The sequence below is a fragment of the Bos grunniens genome, chromosome 25 (genome assembly GCF_055505025.1).
Source record: "Bos grunniens cultivar Pamir isolate PY7600 chromosome 25, Bosgru_T2T1.0, whole genome shotgun sequence".
NCBI classification, from domain to species: domain Eukaryota; kingdom Metazoa; phylum Chordata; class Mammalia; order Artiodactyla; family Bovidae; genus Bos; species Bos grunniens.
This window is the reverse complement of record NC_141189.1, coordinates 4,108,075-4,132,573: the sequence shown is the minus strand read 5'-3', so window position 1 is coordinate 4,132,573 and position 24,499 is coordinate 4,108,075. Positions and strand designations below refer to the sequence as shown.

At 44.6% G+C, this 24,499-nt stretch overlaps 1 protein-coding gene across 19 annotated transcripts in view; it reads left to right on the top strand.

Annotated features, from left to right (window-relative positions):
• Positions 1–24,499, top strand: part of RNF216 (ring finger protein 216) — a 133,353-nt gene that overhangs the window by 31,512 nt on the left and 77,342 nt on the right. For 17 of the 19 annotated variants that reach the window (XM_086373820.1, XM_086373813.1, XM_086373806.1 and 14 more), the window contains 6 exons: positions 1,861–1,975; positions 5,891–6,030; positions 9,477–9,527; positions 10,446–10,583; positions 11,799–11,947; positions 12,442–12,520. In XM_086373820.1, the coding sequence (XP_086229946.1) occupies positions 1,861–1,975; positions 5,891–6,030; positions 9,477–9,527; positions 10,446–10,583; positions 11,799–11,947; positions 12,442–12,520 (672 nt within the window). Of the gene's footprint in view, positions 1–1,860; positions 1,976–5,890; positions 6,031–9,476; positions 9,528–10,445; positions 10,584–11,798; positions 11,948–12,441; positions 12,521–15,171; positions 19,024–24,499 lie in introns of those variants that run through there. The other 2 variants (XM_086373821.1, XM_086373824.1) reach the window with 2 other exon arrangements.

Below are 24,499 nucleotides of genomic sequence, written 5' to 3'. Positions count from 1 at the left end.
AGTTGCACTGAGTCTGACTGAGGACACAGTGACGCCAAAGAGAGGAGCTGTAGTTCCAAAAGTGGCCTGAGTCCTGTCCTTGCTTTAATTAAGGTTTGCCCTTCTCTGTAGCCTTGCTTCCCTCTACTGTGAAATAAATAATAACCTCCCTTAGAGGATTGCAGTGAGAATTAAATGGGCTTAAGTTAAGGACTTGAAAGGGCTGCATGCAGTGCCTAGCTTATAAGAGGTGCATACAGCAAATGTCAATTCCCTTTTGATTCCCACACTGAGGAGCTTTGAAAAGGAAGGGAGATAGGAGTTAGGTTAAGATGCAGGGCTGATCCTCTCTCTCAAAATACTTGTTTTGTTACCATTTTACCACAGGGATGCATAGCTGTTTAAGATAAACAGGTTCAGAATATGATTTATTAGCAACATTCCTATAACACATGCACATCCCTGTAACCTTTTATTTACCAAACAAGTGTTAGATCCAGATTGTGCATGTTGCTGAAGGTACACTATGAGCTGTTGTAACAGTCCCTGTCCTAGAGGCTCAGAGTTCAGGGGAGGAAACAACATGAAACAGATCACAAATAAGTATGTAATTACAACTGTGATAACTATTCCGAAAGAGTATATAACTAGAGGGTGGTCTGAGAGGCTCCAGGAGGGCCTCTCTGAGCAAGTGACATTGAACCACACCCCTAAGTGTTGCATAAGCAGGAGGGCAGTAGGGAGGGAGGGCAGGGTGTGAAAGACAGGGGTGTCATTTCCTGGGTTGGGGATTCCCATAGAAGAGCTAATTTGGAGGGAAAGATAGTGAATTCTGTCCGGGAAATGCTGAACTGCCAGCATGCTGCTGGGTGGGCCTCAGATATCTGAATAAAAACAATTCATTGAGTGGCTGAATGGACCAAAAGTGGGGGAAATAACGGACTGGAGAAGGGATTTTGAGATTCTTCAGCATATAGAAAGTGACCTCACCAGCCTGGACGAGGTGCACCTGAAGAGACTGTCAGGTGAGAAGAGAGCCAGGGCTGCCTGGAAGACCCCCCACGTGGAAACACGAGGCAGAGGGGCAGGCCGCAAGGAGGGGGTCAGGAGAGCGGGGCAGGCCGCGTGGCATCACCCCTGGGCTCCAGGGGGGCGAGGGCCGAAGCCGAGGCCCTGGACTGGGCCCTGTGTTAGGGAGGTGAGCAAGTGGAGAGGTGCGGTAGAGGCCAGGGCAGAGGGGGCTGGCGCTCCTGGGAGGCGAGGTGATGTCATGTGCAGGTGGCTTTTTGATAAGCTTGGCTACAAACAAGGGAAGAAAGCAGAGCTGGTAGTTGGAAGAGGAAAGAGGTCTGAGAGGAAAGGTTTTCTTTTAAGATAGCAGAGACTTGATCACCTTTAAATGCCAATTGGAAAGATATAAAAAGAGGGAGAAGCTAAAGCTGTGGAAGAGAAGGGAGTATCTCTGGCATAAGCATTTTGCACTCCAGTACAAAGTGGGGAAGTGAGTGAGAGCAGCAAGAACGTGGGGGGATGGAGGCGGGATTGTTGCCCACAGAAGCACCAGGTGATGTGGTGCCTGTGGAGTGGGACCTGTAGCCGTTGGTTACGTGGTTTAACCTGTGCTTACTCATGGACACCTTCCGTAGTTTGTTTTCTCACGCACCTCTTTATCAGTCAGCATCTTGGTTCTGCCATTACAGCAGTTGTTGAAAGAGAAAATGAAGTCACGAAATGCTACCTGCTTATTTTGCCACTGCCTTTTCTGGTAAGCCATATAGGGAAGGTAGCTGAAACTGAGTCAACGATATTTGGGATTGCCTGTGTTTCACCTATTCTTGTGTCCCATTTACAGCAGTAACCTTTCCCTTTCTCAATTTTTAGGCCTTTTCTGACGCCATTAAAAAATGGCAGGAGCTATCGCCAGAAACCAGTGGAAAAAGAAAAAAGAGAAAAGAAATGAATCAGTATTCTTACATAGATTTCAAATTTGAACAAGGTAATGGCCAAATGTGACTGTTAATGATGGTGAGCGGTTCCCTCCCACACAACCCAAAGGGGCCTCGTGGTGTGGCTGCCTGGAGTGCCCTGTCACAGCAGTCTGAGGAGTGTCACTGATGTGACTGCTTTGCTGGCACGGCAGTGTTCTTAGAAAGTGGCTGCATTTGTCGTCTTCCTTCTGCTTAGGATACACCATGAAAGGAAAATTGTGTGCAGTGTTAGAGATTTGTGTGTAGGGACATTTTTAAGCTTGAGGGGAAAATGGGTCTTGAAGGTTTGACAAGAATTAACCTTATGACTACTTGGTAAAAAGTGGACCAGTGTTTGTTAGCTTACTGCAGAGGAGTCCCGTACATACCTAAGAGGGTGGGTTCTGCACAGCAAAAGCCACACAGCTCTTAGGTTGCCACTTAAACTGTTTAAAGTTCTGTTACTCATATTGATGAAATAACTGCTGAAAGCTCTTTCGAAGAGGTTACTTCGGTCTAATTCCCCTCCTCACTGCCACCCTCCCAAAGGTAAACTTGCTGAATTTGGCAACAGACTTAATCTCAGTTGCTTGTGTCCAAGAAGAGTACACTTCAACTTTTCCTGTGGATTATTTCATAAATGTTTCCCTTTTCTCCTATTTGTCTTTCTGTTACACCTGTAATTAATTTCATAACTTCAAGTGTATCTAAATGGAAAATCCATGAGATAGCTACAGAGTTGGAAAGTATTTGAATTTCTGAACTCTTTAGGATCTAAAACAAAATGTCCTAAGTTCTGACTTCTGAGGTCACCAAGCTGCTCTGTGAAGCAGTGCTCTCCAGACACGATGTTCTCACAGATCTGTGGCAGAATGAAAGTGAGGACAGTGTAAAGGCAGTTTTTCATTGTGTTTGTGTGTGTGTGTGTGTGTGTGTGTGTGTGTGTGTGTGAAGTCGCTCAGTCGTGTCCGACTCTGTGCGACCCCATGGACTGTAGCCCACCAGGCTCCTCTGTCTGTGGGATTCTCCAGGCAAGAATACTGGAGTGGGTTGCCATTTCCTTCTCCAGGGGATCTTCCTGACCCGGGGATTGAACCCAGGTCTCCTGCATTGTAGGCAGGCGCTTTACCTTTTGAGCCACCAGGCAACCCTGTTTAGACTAGGCACGCCTAACTAGGCACACTAACACACAGTCATTCAGTACTTGTTTCTGACGTTCAGTGGTAGAGAAAAGGAAGTATCACGTCACAAGGTGGTCTACTCCCTTCTTGGTTAGCTGTGTCTTGTAGAAAGTTCTTCCTTTATATCACACCAGGAATGTGCCTCCTGAGGTTTTCTGACATGGTTGTAGTTCTTGCCGCTGAAAGGATTTAAAATCTGTTGCCTCTTCATCTTCCCAGTTGCCCTTCTTTCTGTCTTTCTCTAACTTGTCTTTATCTCTTTGAGAGGTTGGGTGTACAAGGCTGGACAGAGTACTCCAAATGAGGTCTGCTGTTTTGAGGCAGCAGCTGGGATTTAGGTTCTATAATTTCAGCCATACAGCCTGAGAACACCTTAACTTCTTAAAATCAAACTATGTCCTGCCACTGACTCACATTAAACCTTCATCTTCTTACCCACCTTGCTGTTTAAGTCACAGACCTCTCAGTTTTGATGCATTTGATATTTTTCACTGAACATCACCTCATTAGTTTCAGCCCATTCTTTCAGGTATACCTCTGAATTTTTTTTTTTTTTTAATCACACTGCACAATATGTGAGATCCTAGTTCCTGGAGCAGTGATCAGACCTGTGCCTCTGGCAGTGAAAGTGCAGAGTCTTAAGCAGGGGACCACCAAGGAAGTCCCAAGATTCTGCCTCTTAACTTGGTCTTACCAAGATAATCTTGAAGGACACTGAAAGTCTGGAAATAGAAAATACACTTGATTTACATTTATATCTATGACTTGCAGTCTTTTTTTTAAAGGGGGTTTATAAGTACATAAGCTTAGACTCATTCATTTGTTCCAGGAATCCTATTCTTTACCTTTTCAACTGTTTTCCATCCAAGCAGTACTGTTTGAGCTGTACATCAGCTGGCAAAGAGAGAGACCAGATTCTCCCTCCAGTGTCCTTTTTCATTGTATATGAGCTGACCACCACATAGCCTCTCATGAGGAGTACGGATAGAACTTGGATGTAAACGGAACATCAGTAAAAATGCAGCATGTCCCCTCTAGCAAGGCTGACAGAAAAAAGATGCAAATTGGAGTTACTCTTTATAGGGTAACTTACTCTTCATAGGGGCTTTCACTGTAGACCCTACAAACATCCAAGGAGGAATATGTGGACATCTTTACATACGTAATTTTGACAGCCTAGATGAAATGGACCATTTCCTCAAAAAACAAACTACCAATAAACTTACCTATATAAAATAGATAATTTGAATAACCGTATAGCTGTTAAGGAAATTGAATTCGCAGTTTTAAATCTTCAAAAAGATCTCCAGCCCCACTTGGTTTCACTGGGAAATTCTTCCAAAACTGCTCCTAAGCAGATGACATGATTGTAGATACATATAGCTCCAAGGAAGTTCAGTAAGGTTACAGGGTATAAGATCAGCCTACAAAAACCAGTGTAGCTTTATGCTAGCAGTGAGCATATGGACATCAAGATTTAAGTACAATACCATTTAAAGTCATTTTGAAAAAACTTAATACTTAGGTGTGAATCTGACAAAACATGTATGGGACTTGAGATGAGAACTACAAAACACTGAAGAAAAAAAATCAAGATATACATACATGAAGACATGTACTATGTTCATGGGTTGAAAGACTCAATGAAGATATAAATCCTCTCCAAATTAATACCCATGCCTAGTGTGATTTCTGTCAAAATCCCAGCAAGATTTTTTTTTGCAGATACAAGCAAGGTATCCTAAAATTATCCTGAAGTTTATATGGAGAGACAGGGTACTAGAATAGCTAAACTAATCTTTTAAAAGAAGAGTAAAGTGGGAGAAATCAGTCTGCTGGATTTCAGAACTTACTCCATAACTACAGTGATTAAGACCAGGTGGTCTTGGCAGAAATATAGTCAGATAGATGGAACAGAACAGAGAACCAAAAACTGGTTTTCTAAATAGGCAATGAAAAAATGTTTTAGTTTTTTAAAAGTAGAGTGAACAAGAGGAAAGCAGAAAAATTAAAAAATGTATCAGGGTATAGAGATTACCAAAAAAACAGGCTTTTGTGAGTAAATAGAAAATCTGGATGGAATGGATAGTTTTCTAGAAAAATGTACATTACTAAATCAACCAAAGAAATACAAAACCTAAATAAGACCAGTTGTAAAATCTGACATTCGTCATTTTCTTAGCTTGTGTTCTAAGTGTTATTTATTACAAGTCTGGGTACTGCATTTTCAAAATAAAAAAATTTTAAAACATAAATTTGCACCTACCAGGACGGCTCAGATTAAACACTAATGACATTGCTGGCAGAGGGCCAGTGTAAATTGGAACAAGCACTGCAGAACACTAACTCTGTTTTCTAAAGCTGATCCAGCAGTTCTGCTCCTCCTGTGTGCGCTGCTGAACTGCAGACACAGGTATAGCAGCTCTGGATGATAACCCCAAACCGTCAACCCCCCGTCCTCAGTAGGAAGCACATCATGAATTGCGGTGTATACCACACTGCTGTACAGACAGGATAGGGGAGCTCTTCCAGTTGGATCATAATGAGGGATGGCTATGGAGAGGAAGAATGTCAGAAAGTGCATGGAATGGTGGGAATGGTTAGGAGCCCAGTTTTCCCAAAAAGAACGTTATGGGAAAGTCATGTAACTTAACATCCTGATAGGAATAAGTGGGGGACCAGGCCACATAAGACTGGGATGGCTGTCTGGATTCCTAGCAAAACAGTTGTCTGCATGATTCTGCATTGTCACGTATCTTCTAGGTGACAAAAAAATAGAGAAGAGGATGTTCTTTCTGGAAAATAAGCGGCGACATTGTAGGTCCTATGACCGGCGTGCCCTCCTTCCAGCTGTGCAGCAGGAGCAGGAGTTCTACGAGCAGAAAATCAAAGAGATGGCAGAGGTAGGAAGATGTGTTTGTATGTGTATCTAGGATCTGATTTGCTGGTGGGGCTCAGTGTAAAGCTGTCTTTGAAGATTTGCCTTTTCTTTTAAGTGATTAATGAATAAGCCATGAAGTTTTTAAAAGGAAAACAAAGCTAGGTTTTGTAGTAATACTGACTAAAATTCATAGTTTCACAAATCAGATTTACGTTATTTTAATTGGCACTTAGTAAACACATCTGTTTCACCTTCTTCGCCCTCTACTGGGAGAGGAATAAACAGATTCCATTTAGCTCTTTAATTCTTCCAAAAGTGAAAGTCAAAGTCAGTCAGTCATGTCTGACTCTGCGACCCCATGGACTATATAGTCCATTGAATTCTCCAGGCCAGAAATGTACTGTCAAATGTGCAAGTCAGCTGGAAGATACAAATTTGGTTTTTTAATACAGACAGACCTCAGAGACATTGTGGGTTCAGTTGCAGGCCAGTAAAGTGAATATCGTAGTGAAGCTCATCATAAGAATGCTTTGGCCTCCCAGTGTGTGGGAGAGTCATGTTTACACTACAGTGCAGTCTAGTAAGTGTGCAATAGTGCTGTGTCTAAAAACCAGTGTCCAAGCCTTAATTAAGAAATGCTTTATTGCTAAAAAATGCTAACCATCATCTGTGTTTTCAGCAAGTCATAATCTTTTCGCTGGTGGGGAGGGGATGGTCTTGCCTCAGTTTTGGTGGCTTCTCACTGATGAGAGTGGTGCTTGCTGAGAGTGAAGGTAGCTGTCCACATCTCTTAAGGTGTGGCAAAATGCAGCTTGCCAAATGGGTCGATATTCTTCCTTTCGTGAGTGATTTCTCTGTAATGCGCTGTGCTGTTTGATAACATTCTACCCACAGCTTTCAAACGTGGAGTCAGTCGCCTCAAATCCTGCTGCTGCCTGATCAACTAAGTTTGTGCGATTTTCTAAATCCTTTGTTGTCATTTCAGCAATCTTCATAGTATCTTCACCAGTAATTTCCATCTCAAGAAACTGCTTCTTTCTTTTTTCTTTTGGTTCATCTGTAAAAAGCAGCTCCTTATACTTGAAGGTTTTATTCATGAGATTGCAGCTGTTTGATTCTAATTCTAGGTCTCTTACTGTTTATACCACACATGCAATTAATTTCTTCTTTAAAGTCAGCCATGAGAGTTGGGATCAGCTTCTTCCAAACTCCTGTTAATGTTGGTATTTTCATGTCTTTCCATAGATTACAAATGTTTTTTTTATTGCACGTGGAATGGTGAATCCCTTCCAGAAGTTTTCAGTTGACTTTGCCCCAGATTCATCATAGGAATCACTATGGCTTATAAACCTTACAAAATGCATTTCTTAATAAGTCTCGAAAGTTAAAAACTAACTCCTTGATCCATGAGATGCAGAATGGATTTTGTGTTAGCAGGCATGGAAACATTAATCTCGTTCCTCTCCGTTAGATCTCTTAGGTGACCAGGAGCATTTCAGCGAGCAGTAATATTTTGAAAGGACTCTTTTTCTCAGCAGTAGTTCTTAGCGAGCTTAAATTATTCAGTAAACCATCTTGTAAACAGATGTGCTGTCATCCAGGCTTTGTTGTTCCATTTATAGAACACAAGCGGAATAGAGAAAGCCTAATTCTTAAGGGCCCTAGGATTTTTGGAACAGTAAAAGGAGCACTGGCTTCAGCTTCAGGTCATCAGGTGCACTAACCCCTAATGAGAGTCAGCCTGTCCTTTGAAGCCAGACACTGACTTCTCTCTATCAGTGAAGGTCCTTGATGGCATCTTCTTCCAATAGAAAGCTGTTTTATCTGCATTTGAAAATCTATTGTTTAGTGTGGCCACCTTCATTCATGATCTCAACTACATCTTCTGGATAACTTGTTGCAACTTCTACAACATCATGCACCCACTGCTTCATCTTGCACTTTCATGTTATAGAAATGGTGTCTTTCCTTAAACTTCATGAACCAGCCTCTGCCGACATCGGACTTTTCTTCTACAACTTCCTCATGTCTTTCATCCGGACTTTGGTTGATGAGAATATTGTGGCTGAGAGATGGGCCACTCTTCCTTTCATTTGAATGCTTAGAGAGCATTGTAGGGTTGTTGATTAGCCTGTTTTCAGTGTTGTTGTATCTGGGGGACTAGGAAGAGGAGTGGGGAATGCCCATCAGTGGAGCGGTCAGAACACACATGACATACGTCAAGCAAGTTCACTGTTTTAGGGCGCAGTGCGTGGCACCCCAAAACAGTTGCAGTGGCAGCATCAAAGGTCACTGACCACCATAACAAAGACAGTAATGATAACGAAAAAGTCTAAAATATTATGAGACTTGCTAAAAAGTGACACTGACGCATGAAGTAAACAAATTGCTGTTGGAGAAACAGCACCAGTAGGCTTGCTTTGATGCAAGTCACGAAACTTCAGTTTTTGTGGGGTTCTTTTTTTTCTTTTCTTTTCTTTTTTGGAGAGCACTGTCTGCAAAGTGCAATAGAATGAAGTGTGCCTGTATGTATTTTCTAGACCAGAAACTCAGATTTGGCCCATGGACCCCTGAGTTCCCCAAGACTCTTTAGGATATCTGCGAGGTCAGATCTCTTATAACCATTTTATAGTTTTTTGTTTATCTTTCCTTCTTTTATGTAAAAGCATGTGTGTGTGTATATATATATTTCGGACATTTCTTTCTTACCTAAAAGGTACACACTGTTCTGCCCTTGCCCTTTTCACTTAACAGTGCGTCCTGATGATGACTCCACAGCAGTCCATGGAGATTCTTCTCCTTCCTTTAAAAACTGCCTAGTGTGCCATTGTCTGCAGTACCAGAGTTGACTCAGTTGTTGCCCTTTTGCTGGACATTCAGGCTTCTTTCCAGATTTCTGCTGTTACAGATAGTACCATTATAAATAACTGTATGCATATATCGTTTCGTATTTCTGCCCCAGGGTAACTTTGGAATAGATTTCCTATAAGTGTGATTGATGAGTTAGAGTATAAATAGTTACGTCACTGTTAACATCATGCCAAATCCCCCTCCATGGTGGTTGTACTTTTTTGCATTCTCACCAGAAATGTAGAAGAGTACCTGTTTCTCACTAGCCTTACCAGCAAAGTATGTTGTCAGACTTGGTTTTTACCCATTCAGTTGTTTTGTTTACTTACATGCTATTCTACACTCGTAAGTGTTTTATGTCAGTCTTTTATTCCTTCTATATTTTGAGTCAGATTTAAGAATGTTTTCTCCATATATTCTAGTACTTGTAAAGTTTCCTTTTTTACATACAGCACTCTGATGCATTTTAAATTTATCAGTTAATTTTTTAAACTAGTAAACTATATAACTGAAGAGATGACTATTAATCATCATTTTATGTTTATGAAAGTAAATGCTAAGTGGTTTATGACATCTTGACTAAAGTTGCATCTATGTGTCTGGTTTTTTGTTCCTCAGCATGAAGACTTTTTGCTTGCCCTGCAGATGAATGAAGAACAGTATCAAAAGGTAATTGATATTTCATCTAATTAACTTATTCTGGGTATTTTCATTAGCTGTTTTTCTCATCTCACATTTCCTACGCATTTTGATGACAAATTGGTTCCCTTAACCTCTGCTGTTGACCTGCCGAGTTTGTGGTTCAACTAAGTTAAAATCAGGTATTGAACCATTGAATCCAAACTGGATTAGACTTGGAGGGAAGATAATATTGTTAGAGTTGTTTGTCTTAAACATTTCCTGGAATCTGTTAGATAGACTCTTAGAGCAAAATTTAGGATTCACATGTCACTTCAGAGTTAGAAGGAAGAGATATATTTAACCTTAGGATCAGATGGATTTTGTGTGGTATCAGCCATCCTCACATTTGGCCTTTTCTAACATGGTAGAAATGAACTAATGACTGATCAGTCACTGCCCTTAATAAAAAGGAGAAGTTTCCTGGTACTCACAGTACTTGAAATGCTGCTGTATATGGCTTCAGTAGTCCCTTAAGGTAAAGCTTGGACTGAGACACAACCCCATCGCACTCTTGTCTTATAACAAGATGCAATATGCAACTTTTGAAACGTTTTAAGATAATACCCCACATGCCACTTGTTCCTGACTGTTAGCATTTGATTATAGATGTTATAATCCTGCCAGTACAATGAAATTCGTGAATATGGTAACTTTATACAAAGGATAATGCCAAAGAATACCCCCCAAAAAACATGAAAATTGTACTGTCTTTAGCTGTTAATATGTACTCATATTTGTACTGGCATCTTAAGCTAGATTTCTACAGCAGAAAACAGCTCATCATTGTTTTATGGCTTTTAGGGATTGCTTTTCACCTCAGAATGTGTTTGGGGTGGGGGAATATGAAACATGGCTGCCTCCTCTACTCGAGTGTAGGGAATTTCACATGTTTCTGCCCACCTCCAGGATGGCCAGCTGATTGAGTGCCGCTGCTGCTATGGGGAGTTCCCATTCGAGGAGCTGACGCAGTGTGCTGATGCTCACTTATTCTGCAAAGAGTGTCTCATCAGATACGCCCAAGAGGCAGTCTTTGGATCTGGAAAGGTAAGAATGGTGCAGTGTGTGCATACAGCATCTGTGGAGACCGCATTTATAGACAAGTGTAAATGCCTCATGGAAATGTCTTTTCTGGGGTGAGGTGGAACTCTGCTAAGACATGCTGATGCGTGTAATTCCTCTGCAGCCTCTGATTTGTGTGATTATGTTAGTCCTAAGCACACTAGATTTCTTTTCAGGGAATGGTTTAATTCTTCATGCTTTCGTGCCTGGCTCATAGGAGCACCAACTTCTCCTCTTCCTGTTCACAAATAAAATGAAGGATAAACACCCAAAGAGAGTCCTGCAGCCTGTATTGAATATATGAGGCTGCAAATTAGTATTTTTTTAACAAAAATTTTAAAAGATTTTATACAGTTGTATTAAAATGAATAATATTTTATGCAAAATTATATTTCTCCGTGCAAAGTCAATTTCTCTTTACACCAACATAACACAACATAGAATTCAGAGTTTTGTCTTAACGAACACTCGAAAACCACAATTGCTTTTCATAAGTGCCCCACCAATAATCAAACCACTTGACATCAGTTATTCTAAAATCAGTTGTAGTTTAATCAGGGGCTAAGTAGCAGTTACTGAGAGAGTGGATGTGATTAGCAGAATATAGGCATACTTAAAGATATTGCAAGTTGGGTTCCAGGGCGCTGCAGTATAATATATATCACAATAAAATGAGTCACACGACTGTTTAATTTCCCGGTGCATTTCAGAAGAGTCGTGTATACACTGTGCTGTCCTCTCTGGAGTGTGCAGTAGCATTGTGTCAGTCCCTGCCCCTCCTCCCACTCACCTCTGCCGTGCGAGAGGTTTGGACCTCCACCTTTTCCAGGAACTAGAGAGAGAGTCAGCTTGCTTATCTTGAGTACCTTCTTTTCAGACCTGAGCTGTAACTTTCCTCTCTTAATCTGCTAAGCCATTTACCCATCCTCATCTACTTCCCATCTTGATATATTCTGGTTTAGGCTCGTAGAGGTCCTCAGGTGGAATTAAAGATGGACTTTGTGTTTTTATTTCATGGTTTTCTTATTTTGAGAGTGCTTTCTCAAAGAGGGGACCTTTACCGCCTCGGAGTCTGGTTCTGAACCACTGTTTATTTTCTTTCCATTGAAAGATGCATTTAACCACTGAAATTTGTGTGTGTGCTTCTAAAAACTTGGGTTAAATTTTTTTCCCCTTCTTCTCCTGGTGGTGTCATTCTAGTCAGAGCTCAGCTGTATGGAGGGCAGCTGCACATGCTCATTCCCAGCCAGTGAACTGGAGAAGGTGCTTCCCCAGACCATCCTGTATAAATACTATGAGCGAAAAGCAGAGGAAGAAGTTGCAGCAGCCTACGCTGATGAGCTTGTCAGGTGAGTTCTGAGAGTCAGAGAATGTCATCTGTCAACTCATTCCCCATTAGGAAGACTTACACTGCCCTGGGCCCTTTTATTTGGACAGTGAAATTCTGTGGCAGAGCCCTAGCTGCAGGTTTTCTGGCATTTCTTGCTTTGAAATAAGAGGATAATTTTATTAATGGAAAAATCTGCAATTCAGATTTTTACCTCCATTCCATGGCACCTCTTAATCATCTGGCTTCTAGCTATAGTCCTTGTGCATTGAGCCAAAAGAGGTGACATGTGTAGAGTTCTCAGAAGGGTATGTTTACTGAGTGGTTTGCACTGAGGCGGGACTCAGAATGGCACCTGCTTTCCTGGTGAGAGCCAGCACAGAGAGCCTCCGTCTGTGTTTTAATGAAAAGTAAGGAGTAAAGGGAGGTGTGACTCTCCAGCTGAATACTCCATCTTAGAATGAACAGTCAGACTTCAGTGTTCTGAATAACCTCCTTCTGCTGCTCTGATTCTAGGTGCCCCTCCTGCAGCTTTCCTGCTCTCCTGGACAGTGACGTGAAGAGGTTCAGTTGTCCCAATCCTCGCTGTCGAAAGGTAGGGTGGCAAATGCCTTTTCTAGACTCACATTTGAATTTGGTATTATAGACTGCCTTAGTGACACAGTCCCTGCTGGTCCTCTGCATGCTGACCCCTGAGGAGGATCGGAGTGCTCTCCTTTGCATGAAAGCAGATTAATTTGGTACCTTGTGAGGTGGTTGACTTTGTTTCAGAGGTGGGGGCCACCTACAGAATTTAATCACATAGCTCTGGATCCCTGGTTTATGCCATCTTCCTCAAGGGCAGATACTGTAGTGTAGAATGTGAAGGATTTTGTGTTTCCACTGTGCTAGTATTTTTCTTGCTTGCTTTCTCACCATCCTGTTGTGCTCAAACGCTTCTTTTCACATGTGCATTCACACAGCCTGCCACCTTCGAAGTCCACATGGTATTTCTTTGATTAACAGAACTGGGCACCATGGTGGCATCTCTGTCACATTTGGTAGATGACTTCCTCAGCTGTTCTCATATGGACTGGTCGTGTAGGGTGAGACCAAAGCTGTCCAATCACCTTGCTGCTGAAAGTCTTTCTTCTTTGACTCCTACTTCGTGAGCTGAGAGTGTCTTGAAATTTGTCAACTGTTTATATAAGCCACTTAAAAGTTTTTAAGGAATATTGTATTGGCATCTACCTAGGCAAGTATATTTTCAGCCATTTTTCTGAAATAGAATGAGGAGAGTTGAATGTTAAAATCTCCCCCACCCTCTGCCCTTTTGGAAAGTGAAGAAATGAAAGTGGATATTGGAAAAGGAAGAAGAAGCTAGACTGACAGACTAATTACCCATTTTGTTTTCAACATTAATATTTTTGTGTAAAATCTGGATATTTTCTTACAGTTGATGTATCCATTTAGTAATTTGTTCCCATCCCAGGCTGTAGTCTCTGGCATCTTGGAACTAAGAAAGCAGAGTGGTTGACTGTCCTGCGTGGTCCCCGTGTGTCCACCACTAGAACGCTTGGGAAGGCGGGGCCTGAGCTAGGGCACAGAGAGCAAGGAGGCGGCAGCCGCAGGAAGGGCAGGGTGGGAGTGACATGAAAGTGAAGGTGTGGAATGTTCTGGGTCCAGGAGGCAGTCCCCTCCTGGAGGCGACTGGTACTGCGAGTGTGACAAGATGGGCTCAGGCTCATGAGCTGGGAGGGGCCGGGGCCGTGCATGCAGGCCTTCGGCACCATCCTGAGGTGGGGGCTGGGGCTGAAACAGCAGAAGTTGGTCTGGCTGTTGAGTGATCTAGGTGAGAGCTGCACATCGCTGTCACCTGCTCACCTCGGGAGTCTCCATGAATTGCTAGGCTTGAGCTAGAAATTACATTTCCTGGTATGATGCCAGATTAGACTCTGCCAGTGAAAGTGCTTGTGTACGATTCGGAAGGCCAAAGACAGTTACAGGAAGGTGTCAGGGTACGTGGGAGTCTGAAACAGTGCCCCGTGAGTATCTGAGATCATCCAACCTGGGATGTCAGCAGAAGCCTCCTTCAGGCTGGCTCTTAAGACCCTAGGCAGAAAAAACGAGTATTTTGCTTCCTCTCTGTGGGAGGAACGTACACCCCCTGCTGAACTTGGAGAGTTTCTGTGGGCCAATGCAGTGTGAGTGTGGATGAGAGGTCACTTGCAGGAAGCATGGTAAAACATGCGCTTAGAAGTGATGTCAGCAAGGGGATGGAATAGGTAGCCCCAAACTCTCCTCCTCCCCAGAAACACTTGATTTAGCAATACATGGACCAGACCCTTGTGAGAAATCTTGAAACCAGTTACATGGCTCCTGTACTCCAGACAGCGCAGTCAGCTGGTAGGGAAATTAATGGAACTCACCCCCAGAGTCCTTCCCCTAGCACATGCAGCACACATGGAGGAAACGCCCAACTCCTCACATCCCCTTGGGGAGGTGACGAGCAGACTGGGACATACATCTGATACTCAGACTTCTCAGAGAACTTCCCCAAGGGGCTGGCTTGTACCTTTCCTGAGTCTAAGCACGGCCAGGAGGGAGCACCAGGTTTCAGATCACCGAGGACAAAGGCAGTGGTTTGGGCTAGCAAACGTTCGCTCACCTTTGCCACTTTCCTTGGCTTAGTGTAGAGAGAGCAGGAGAAAACCCCAGTTCCCAGCCTCTGCTTGGAGAGGGGAAGAGTTGGAACGTGCATCCAGTGTTCCAGTTTTTTGGGTTATTGCCCAGGGGACTGGTTTCTGTCTGACTTGATTCAGCCCTGACAGGGCCCTGCATACTCTAGATGCCTGGAGGCCTCTGGGAACAAAAGAGAGCTGAGAGGCTTGCTGCTGTTCCCAAAGCTCGTAGTGTCGCAGACAGAGGCCGTTACATCTCTGTGGCTTTTGCCTCGAGGGGAAACGAAAAGTGGGACATACATATCCAACGTTCCAGGTTTTGGGGAGTGGAGAGCTCTTTACAGGGCTCGTTTCTCTCTCGCCCAACTCAGAGCACTAATGAGACCCACCATACTCTGGATGCCCAAGGGCTGCTTGCTCAGTTGCTTCAGTCATGTCTGACTCTTTGTGACCCCATGGACCATAGCCCTCCAGGCTCCTCTGTCCATGGGATTCTACAGGCAAGAATGCTGGAGAGGGTTGCCATGCCCTCTTCCAGGGGATGTTCCTGACCTAGGGATTGAACCCTAACCCTAATTGCATATAGATTGTTCACCCACCGCGCCACCTGGGAAGCTCACATAAAGGCTGCTAAGAAGAAAAAGCTGGGCGTCTCACAGCAGCTCCAGAGAACCTGCAGTACTGAAGACAGACACCAGAGGGAGCAAGAGATGGCAGACTCCCCAAAACAGAAAACCTCTCTAAACTGGAAATGTACACGCATAAGTCTAGAGAAGGGGCATCCAGAGAAGGTTGAGAGTCTTCCATAATCTATTGCCTGATAGATTGGTGAAGGTTTTTCCCCATGAAAGGCCAGTCTAGGACAACCCTGGCAGTCCAGTGATTAGGAATCTGCAGGCCAGTGCAGGAGACACGAGTTACCTGAACTTCAGTCGCACAAAATGCGGAAGTTTTAGAGATGTGCCACACAGCAGTGTCCGTGTAGTTAACGTACTGAACTGTATGCTTAAAATGTGTTGATGAGGTAGTTGTCCAATCACTTAGTTGTGGCTTCCTTTTTGCAATCCCAAGGACTGCAGCACACCAGGCTTCCCTGTCCTTCACCGTCTCCTGGAGTTTGCTCAAACTCATATTCATTGAGTTAGTGATACCATCCAACCATCTCATCCTCTGTCGTCCCCTGCTCCTGCCTTCAGTCTTTCAATCTGCCCTTAATAAGGTAGAATCCATGTTATGTTATTGTTACCCCAATTTCAAAAGGAGAGAGAGCATATCTTTCACTGTCTTTTCCTTCTGCCAAGATAGACATGTAGAAATAAGTTTGTTTTGAGCTATTGAATTTTGAGTTTGTTCCAGCAGCAAACCTAGCACATTCTGACTGGTACAGATCATGAGAACCAGAGCTAACAGTGGGAGTGGAGAAGAGGAGAGACGGTAGGGAGATAGGATTAGAAAGAGGTGGTTTGACTGTGGGGGTGGGGAGAAACCTGGATGACTCATTTTTCTGGTTTGAACCTCTGAGTGGATGATGAACTATTCACACAGAATTGGAAATAGATTAGAAAAAGGTTCCAGGAGAGGTGATCAACTCTGTTTTGGACGTGTTGAGTTTTGAGAGTGGAAGTATTCAGTAAGTGTCCTTTTCCCAGGGCCTGGCACACATCAGGTGCTCAGTATTTATTTGGAACGTGACTACCGTTAGGAGCACAGGGGAGATCTAAGCTGTAGGAGGGTTTTGGAGTCAGGAATAAGAAACATTGAAAGGAGGGAGTCCTGGGGAAAAACAGAATGGAATGTGGAAACTCGAGGGGGCTGGAGTGAGGCCCTGTAGGAGTTAGGTCACCGGAGGCAATTCATGGGTGAGTTTAGGGAAAGTATGACCTTAAGAGTCTTGTTATCTAAGTTGAAAATAATCTCTCCAGTGGTTCACAACTCTTGACGTCCCTCAGTGGTGCTCTACAGTGAAGAGGCTGCATCACACAGTCTGTCCACTGCAGTGTGCTCCAGGACTCGACCCTCACCTGAGCACAGGCGCATTCACGTTCTAGACTCGCGTCTGGCCCAGTGTGAAAGATGAAGGGAAAGCTCTCTCAAGGGACAGTGACAGCCAGTTAGCAGTTAATACTTACCAAGAACTTGCCACCTGTCCTTTGAAAAGAAGGGAGAACTTAAAAGTGAATTGTTACTGTGTGCGTGTGCGTGCTCAGTCGCGTTCCACTCTTCGTGACCCCGTGGCGTGCAGCCCTCCAGGCCCCTCTGTCCATGGATTTCCCAGGCAAGAATACTGCAGTGGGGTGCCATTTCCTCCTCCAGGAGCCATGGAGAGATTGGCCACAAGGTGGCACTAACACTCCACGAGGAAAGGTTTTCTCTTGGGCATTTCAAAAGTGTGTGTGTCAGCGAAACAGTCTTGGAAGAACTTACAGAATTCTTTTAGGTTTAGTACCAAAGCGGACCACTCTCTGCTCATTCAGAATTTAATATCAGAGATGTCATTGTTGTTAGGGCAGATGCTGTTACCTTTTTCACTTGTACCTGTTCTCCTGATGACGTACTTTCTCTTCAGCTAGATGGCTGAACCAGCCATTGGTCCTTGAGGATTCCTCCTCTTCAATAAATGAGCCACAAGCCAGTTTGGCCCTTTTGAGACTGAGGGCATCTGCTCCCCTATTGCATTATCACTGCCAGTAATCTGAACTCCAGTTAAATTTCCAGGAGCTTGTCACTCTGAGATGAGGCGTTTATATGAATGCATTATCTGGAGGAGGGCTTGAATGCCTGGAATCATTCCCCTGAGATCCTGAAAGAATAAGACACTGTATCTTTGATGAAATGTGGAGAGAGTCTTTGTTTCATTGATGTGATGGAATGCCATTGTCAAGGCCCTCAGCGTCCTGTGTATTCTCAGATAAAGAATTCATCAGTTTGTTTTTAACATGCTGCTTTTAGGAGTGGATTGGATGTGTTTGAGTTGGGACTGTGGGGTATTAAATTAAGAGATTTGAAAGTGATGCTTCTGGAATATTTTTTAGGGTCAGAAATTTCCCTGTGGGGCCTCTTTCTACCGGTCTAGAATCATGACTTTGCTCTCTAAACTCAGAGGTGTAAGTAGAGCTTTCTGGAAAGGTAGGTTTAGGAATACTTATGAAGCTGGTGCTGTTGAGGAGATGGCTGGTGGTGGGACTTTAATCAGAATAACCATTGAGACCCCTTTGCTTGATGTCTTTTAGTGGAGCCCAAGAATGTAAACGTGATTGTGTAAGCTCTCATCTTTTCCCAGTGTCACTTACCCTTGTTTTTATGTAGCTTTCTCACCTGCCAGCTTCTTCTCTGCTCATCTTTTTTCATGCTTTCCAGGCCCCATCCTGTCCTTGGTAGCATTCAGTGTTAACTGACTCGACAGCAGTAGAATATCACCAAAATTCACATCTGCAGTGAACCAGTTTGTTGCTAAAAAACAGACATCTGCAGCCGCCTGCAGTAGCTCAGTGGCTGCGTGGAGAGAATGTAAATGAACCCGGACCAGCTGTCAGTGCCAGGGCAGTTCCAGCTGTGACAGTGGACGGTTGGCACTTACTGGCCACACTGTAATTTGAGGCCCAGCCAGTCAGCTGACCCCTGTGCTGAGCACAGGCCTTTACATTTATCTAGATGTGAATGAAGCCTGATCCTCTTGTTCAGGAGGATTCTCAGGGAGGACCTTTATTCAGGGAGTAATGTTGAGAAGAACCAAATGTCTGGATAACAAAAGGATTTTTAAATCACGAGATGAGGGCTCATCTACTGGCGTGGAAGTCCATGCTGCATGATGCAAGTGCACAGGAGTGAGGTGGGGTGGGAACTCCTCCTCAGCGTTCAGCTGCCCCTGCTTCTCCCGAGGTGTCACTTCCTTCAGACCCCGGGGGCTCCGGCTGAACCACTTAAGAGCTCAGACTGCAGCGGTGTGCAGGTGTGACAGGAAGGGTGCTTTGTGAGGCCCTAGTCTCCCATTGGTCCCAGAGTCATCCAAGGCAGTGTCCATCGAGGGAAAGTGGTGGTGCTGAGAACCCAAAGTGGGGCCTCCCTGCCACCACACACAGCCCAGAGTGGATCCCAAAGGCCATCCCTGTGAGCCATCCCCCGCTGAGCGCTGAGCAGAGCTGGCATTAAAACAGCGAGGTTTCAGGATTTAACTCTCTTTGTCTTAATATTTTTGTCAGCTTCCAGTTTTTAAAATTCCCCATAGTGAATAGCATAGTGAGTCTGTTCATCATAGTGTCTCAAATCCACACACTTCTTTACTTGACATCTTAGCACATTAAACACTGTGTTTGAGAAGCCACATCTTCCAGTTAGGGATGTGTGTTTGTGTGTTTCCAGGAAGAATAAAGGCAACGAAAAGCAAATATTGCTTACCTCTTCCTACTCTGCCTTCCCTAATAAAACTTGAATAAATACCATCTCTGCTGTTGTTTGCAGTAGTTATTTTAAAAGGAGATAGATATGTACCCAAAATAGGGAAAGGTAAAAATATGCTTGCATTACACTGAAATGCCAATATGAATAAAACATTTATTTTTGCTTCCCCTCAACTGTACAGAAATAGTTTTTATTCTTATACAGTCATACCTCATTTTATTACACTTCACAGATACTGCAGTTTTTTATTTTTATTTTTTTTACAAATGGAAGGCTTCTGTCAGCCCTGCATTGAGCAAGTCTGTTGCTGTTTTTCCAACAGCATTTGCTCACTTTGTGTCTCTGTGGCAAATTTTAATAATTCTTACCTTATTTCAGACTTTTATTATTATATTTGTTATGGTGATCTGTGGTCAGTGATCTTTGATATTACTATCACACAAGGATTATGACCCGCTGAAGGCTCAGGTGATGGTTAAACATTCTTTGGCAATAAAGTATTTTTTAATTAAGTCTGTATGTAACTTTTTTAGATACAATGCCATTGTACACGTAATAGTACATTGTATAGTATCAGCATAACTTTTACATCCACTGAGAAAACGTTCACGAGACTCCCTTTGCTGCGTATTTGCTTTTGCGGCGGGCTGGGACAGCACCCGTGAGGTGTCCAAAGTTACAGGCCTGGTGAGCGGGCACCAGCAGCGCTGCCGTCTCAGCTTTCTCAGCGGGGGCTGGCACAGCCCCTCGGATCTCTCCCCTCGACACTCGGAAGTCAGCTGCTGACTTTCCAACAGGTGGTGACATGCATTTCAGAGCCCAGGTGGTCCAGACACTGAGCTCTCATGGTAGACTTCAGGACCTGAACAGCAGCCTGGGCCTTGGGTATTTGCTGACCTTCCTTGCATCCAGGAAATGGGCATTGCTCTGTCCTGCCCTCGGAGAACATTCAGCGCTTCTTAATGAAGCCATTTTAAATGGTTAAGATGTTGGCCACCTTCTAGTGGACAGATCACAGAACTTCCTGTTCAGTTCAGGATGAAGAGCCTTTCCTTTCTCCTGTGTCAGCATTGTGTGGGATGAGTACTTTTTTTGCTGAGCTGTATTGGTAAATTCTCTGTTTTGAGAGTTCTTTTTGAAACAGTTGCATGAGAAGTGTTCTTCCACGCCCTGCTCCAGGGCCAGTCCTTTGCTGGGTGCCCTAGCCTTTGTTCATGAGGCAGCTAAGCAGACAGTCTGGAGGAGTGGTTAACACGAGGCTTTTGCTCTTAAACCTCTCTTGGTTAATCCGGGCTCTTCCTCTTTTCAGCATCGTGACCTAGGTAGATATGTCATCTCCCTGAGCCACATTTCCTTTATCTGTAAAATGAGAACAGTTGCACCTGTTTGATGGAGCTTTTGTAAATGGCTGTCAGTTGTATCTCTATATAAATCTGTACCCGGGGCCTGGGGGGGGTGGGGGGGGTTGGTTTGCATTAAACGACACAATGTAACTGAGGTGCTTGCCCCGCTGGCTGTCACTTGTCTCAGCCGTCACTTGTCTCAGTAAAGCAGCCGCTGCCCTTCAGGGAAGGCGGAGACTGATGCCGAGTGTGTGCAGGTGACGGGCAGACTCAGGTGAGCAAAGGAACTCCTAGACAGGAGGCGCTTCCTCCCCCAGGTTTGTAGAACCTGCTACCACAGAATCACAGAGTTCTCCTAATGGGGACAGTTGTAAAGTCCCGTCAGAGGGCCAAAAGAGGACTCCTCACTTACCTCCGATAGCATCACTGACTCCATGGACATGAATTTGAGCAAACTCTGGGAGATAGTGGAGGACAGAGAAGCCTGGTGGGCTGCAGGCCATGGGGTCGCTAAGAGTCAGACACGACGTAGCGACTGAACACCACCACTTAATTTTTCAAATCATGTACTCATAAAATTTCATTTCTTACTAGCATGCCACAGTGGAGAGGGGATAGGTTTTTGAAGCTAAATTTTTTGCTGACCAGTCTGTTCTGTCAAATGACTGCTGTCGCTTGAGCCCACAGCATTGAGGTTGAGAGGAGAGCCCCGTTCCGCCCTGGGGAGAGCTGTGCCTTGAAGCAGGCTGCTCGTGGGTTTGCCCTCCGTGTCTCAGCCGCTCCACTGCCGGGTCCCCTCCCTTCAGGTTTCTTGTTGATTTTTTGTTTATCCCTGTTCAGAAGGATTGGCCTCCCAGGGAACGATATTCAAAGAGTTGAGTGTGGGAAAGGCCTGGAGACAAAACAGATAGTACGTTTTGCTGGAGAACTCAGTTAGTCGCAGAGGGAAGATTTTTAACAATCATGGTTCGCCTCCATGGCCCAGTCGTCGGTCATGGTCTTCGTAGGAGTGCGCTGCCCTTTGTGTCTTGGCCGTCACCCCCACGTGCAATGCGGCCGGCAGGCCTGGAGGTGGGGGCTGCTTGCCTTTCCTCTTACTGTCCTTTAGCAGAAGACACAGCTCCTTGTCTGTCTATGGTTGTTTTGGTCTCTACTAAAATACACTGTGGTACTTAAAAAGATGCTGTGGATTAACAGGTTTGTTTGCGCACTTCATTAAATAGAAACTCTGACCCTTTTTTGTGGATTTTCTGGCCGCCTTTGGCCATTGCTTATCAGACTGCTAACAGCCTCCCTCTGTTCAGGCACCGTTCGGGCATCAGAAGCTCTCAAGTGCCTCTCTTGCTGGAAACCACAGTACTTGTTTAGTGCTTTCAGACATTTTGCTAATATCACTTAATGCATTTTTCTGTGCCTGTGGCCTCATCAAAGGAAAGATGCATTTCAAGTCAGAGCCTTTAGAAATCTCATGTTTTTTTTTTTTAAAAAAAGGCCTCCTGTTAAAAATTCTTCAAGAATTGATAATCTACAAAATACCCTTTTATAGAGTCCCTTGCCTCCTTTTTGTCTTTACACTCATTGTGTGTTACTGGCTGTCAGCATCTTAATTTTAGTGATCCTCGTCATGATGTCCTTGAGAAGGGAGGGGGTTGCATATGTGTTGGAGTGCAGAGCGGTAGTGTCCCCCCTTTGCATTCTCAGCACAGAGCGCTGCAGGGCTTCCAGCCTTCCAGGTAGAAGAGAAATTGTTGCTATGGTAATAACACAAGCACGAAAACACCCTGTATCCTCCTGGGTGTCTGTGTCAGGGAGAAGGAATGTAGGCAAGGGACGAGGCAGCAGAGAGGAATGTTCAGGCAAAATCAGAATGGAGCCTCTGCTGAAGCTGCCTCTGGGTGGAATTTCTTGTGTTTACTGTTGAATTCAAGGTCATTTTCTGATTGCTCTGTGGTCGCAGAGAATGTAAATGGTCTTTTACTCCTCAGTGTCCTCCCTGACTTTGAGACAAACATACCGAGAATGAGAAGGACCTCTCTTGTCCCCAGAGGCCAGGTAGGATCGACCACGCAGACCCACGTCACCCACTGCCCTTCGTCTCCAGTGTAACAGGCTAAGGAGCCAGCTCTGCCGTCTCTGGAAGCCGCATGGCAGCTGTGTGCTCTGCGTCTGTATTACATGCTAGTGTCCCTTGAGAAGATGGACTGGGAACCACGTTGATAACTCAGAGCAGCGCTAGGAAACCAAGGGCAGTCCGCCGAGGTCAGTGGGAGGAGCCCAGGCGAAAGCTGGTGCACTGCCCTGCTGAGGGTCAGAGCCCGTCCTGCCAGGGCTCCTTGAGGTGACGGCGGACTGTACTGTCCATGGACTTCTCCAGGCCAGGATACTGGAGTGGGTAGCCTTTCCCTTCTCCAGGGGATCTTCCCAACCCAGGGATTGAACCCAGGTCTCCCGCATTGCAGGCGGATTCTTTACCACCTGAGCCACCAGGGAAGCCCCAGAAGCATCAGTGTTGAGACCGCAGAAGTCCTGGTGCCTGCCAGTAGAGCTCCTGCTGGGTTTGAGGGGCTTTCTGCCCCTTGTCCCCTCAAAGTCATGTAGCCAGCAGGTGTCGACATCAGGAATCAAATCTGGGGTTTTCTTATCATTATTTGTGTGTTTTTAGGTGTGCTTTTGGTATGATAGGTTGGTTTTTTCAAGAGTCCTTGTCTTTTAGAGATACAAACTGAAATATTTATAAATGAAGTGATGTATAGTCTGTGATTTGCTTGGAAATTGTACTGGAAGAGGGAGAATGGCAGAGCAGACAGAGTTTAGGGGAGCCAAGATAGGTCACAAGCTAGTAGTTTATAAACACGAGTGATGGATACATGCGGTTCATTATATTATTTATGGTTGTGTGTATTTGTTTTTTCATAACAAGGCGATTTGAAAAACAATAGAAATCTAGATGGGTTTGAATTCTGTGTCTGTGCTCTGACCTACTTTGCTTTGCTGCTTTGAGGGTACCTCACTCTTGGAAACGGGTGAGACCCTTCACTGAAGTGTTCTATTTCATGGTGTAGTCACTTCCTTAAGAGATGAGGACAATTCGTGACATAACAGGACAATGTCAGCAGCTGTTTGTGGGAAGATTAAAGGGCTCATCATCCCTGAGGAGTGAGGGTTGCGTGTGTGGGGTTTCTCTGTAGGTGTGAGATTCTTCTGTACACCTGGTGGAACCCTGATGTTTTCCAGCCTCCCTGGGAAAACAGACTTGAGCTGCCTGTCAGGAATCCTGAATCGGTTACTGGGCCATCCCGTAACCAGTGAAATAGGGTCCTGGGGCCTGGCGCAGAGCCCTGCCAGAGGCTCAGGCACAGCCCTCAACAGATTCTCTTCCTCTGGGATGCCTTGCAACCTGCAGTCCACTCTTGAGGCCAGGAGGGAGACCAGATGACCTTTTGAGTGTCCTTCCAGTCCAGAGGCTCTGATTTCTAGAATACTGAGGACTTTCAAACTGGCATTGACATTTGGTTTTCAAAGAGAAGTAGGCTAAGAGAATTTCTCAGACCAGATCCCTGTAGCCCCATAAAAGCACTTTTCAGTTTTATTTCCCATCAGAAGCATGAATATGCAAAGCATTTTAAGTTTCAGAAGCTCCCTATGTCTGATAAGCTGATCCACATTTTAGCCCAAAGAGAGTGAAACAAATCACGGTTTTTTTCCTCTTGTCTTTGACAACAGCTTGTCCTTTTGCCTTTCTCTCCCCTCTTCTGTCACATTTTGCTGCTAAAAACATCTGTTGCTCCCTGTTTTGTTACCACAGCCCTCTGGCCTTTTAATTCTCTCCGAGGCCAGCACCCGCTCTGACCTGACCTTATCTCTGCCAGCTTGGGTCTTTTTTTTTTCCAGGTGGCGCACTTGCCCCTAAAGCCTTCATTCCAGGGCTCTGCCTGCATGTGGGTCCTTCCCTCTCTTTCTCTGGATTCAGTCCTTCTTAAAAACCTTTGTCTGGTCACCATGCAGAAGCCCCCACAGGGTCTTGCCCCTAATCGTCTCTGGCATTTTTTCCCTCTTCTCTTAACACGTTTGTGAGCCACCCCCTCAGCCTAGACTTGTGGCAGGGCAGGTGGGACTCTGCCCTGTGGGGCTCTGGTCAGATCTGGTCATTCAGATACTGACTGAGCACTGCCA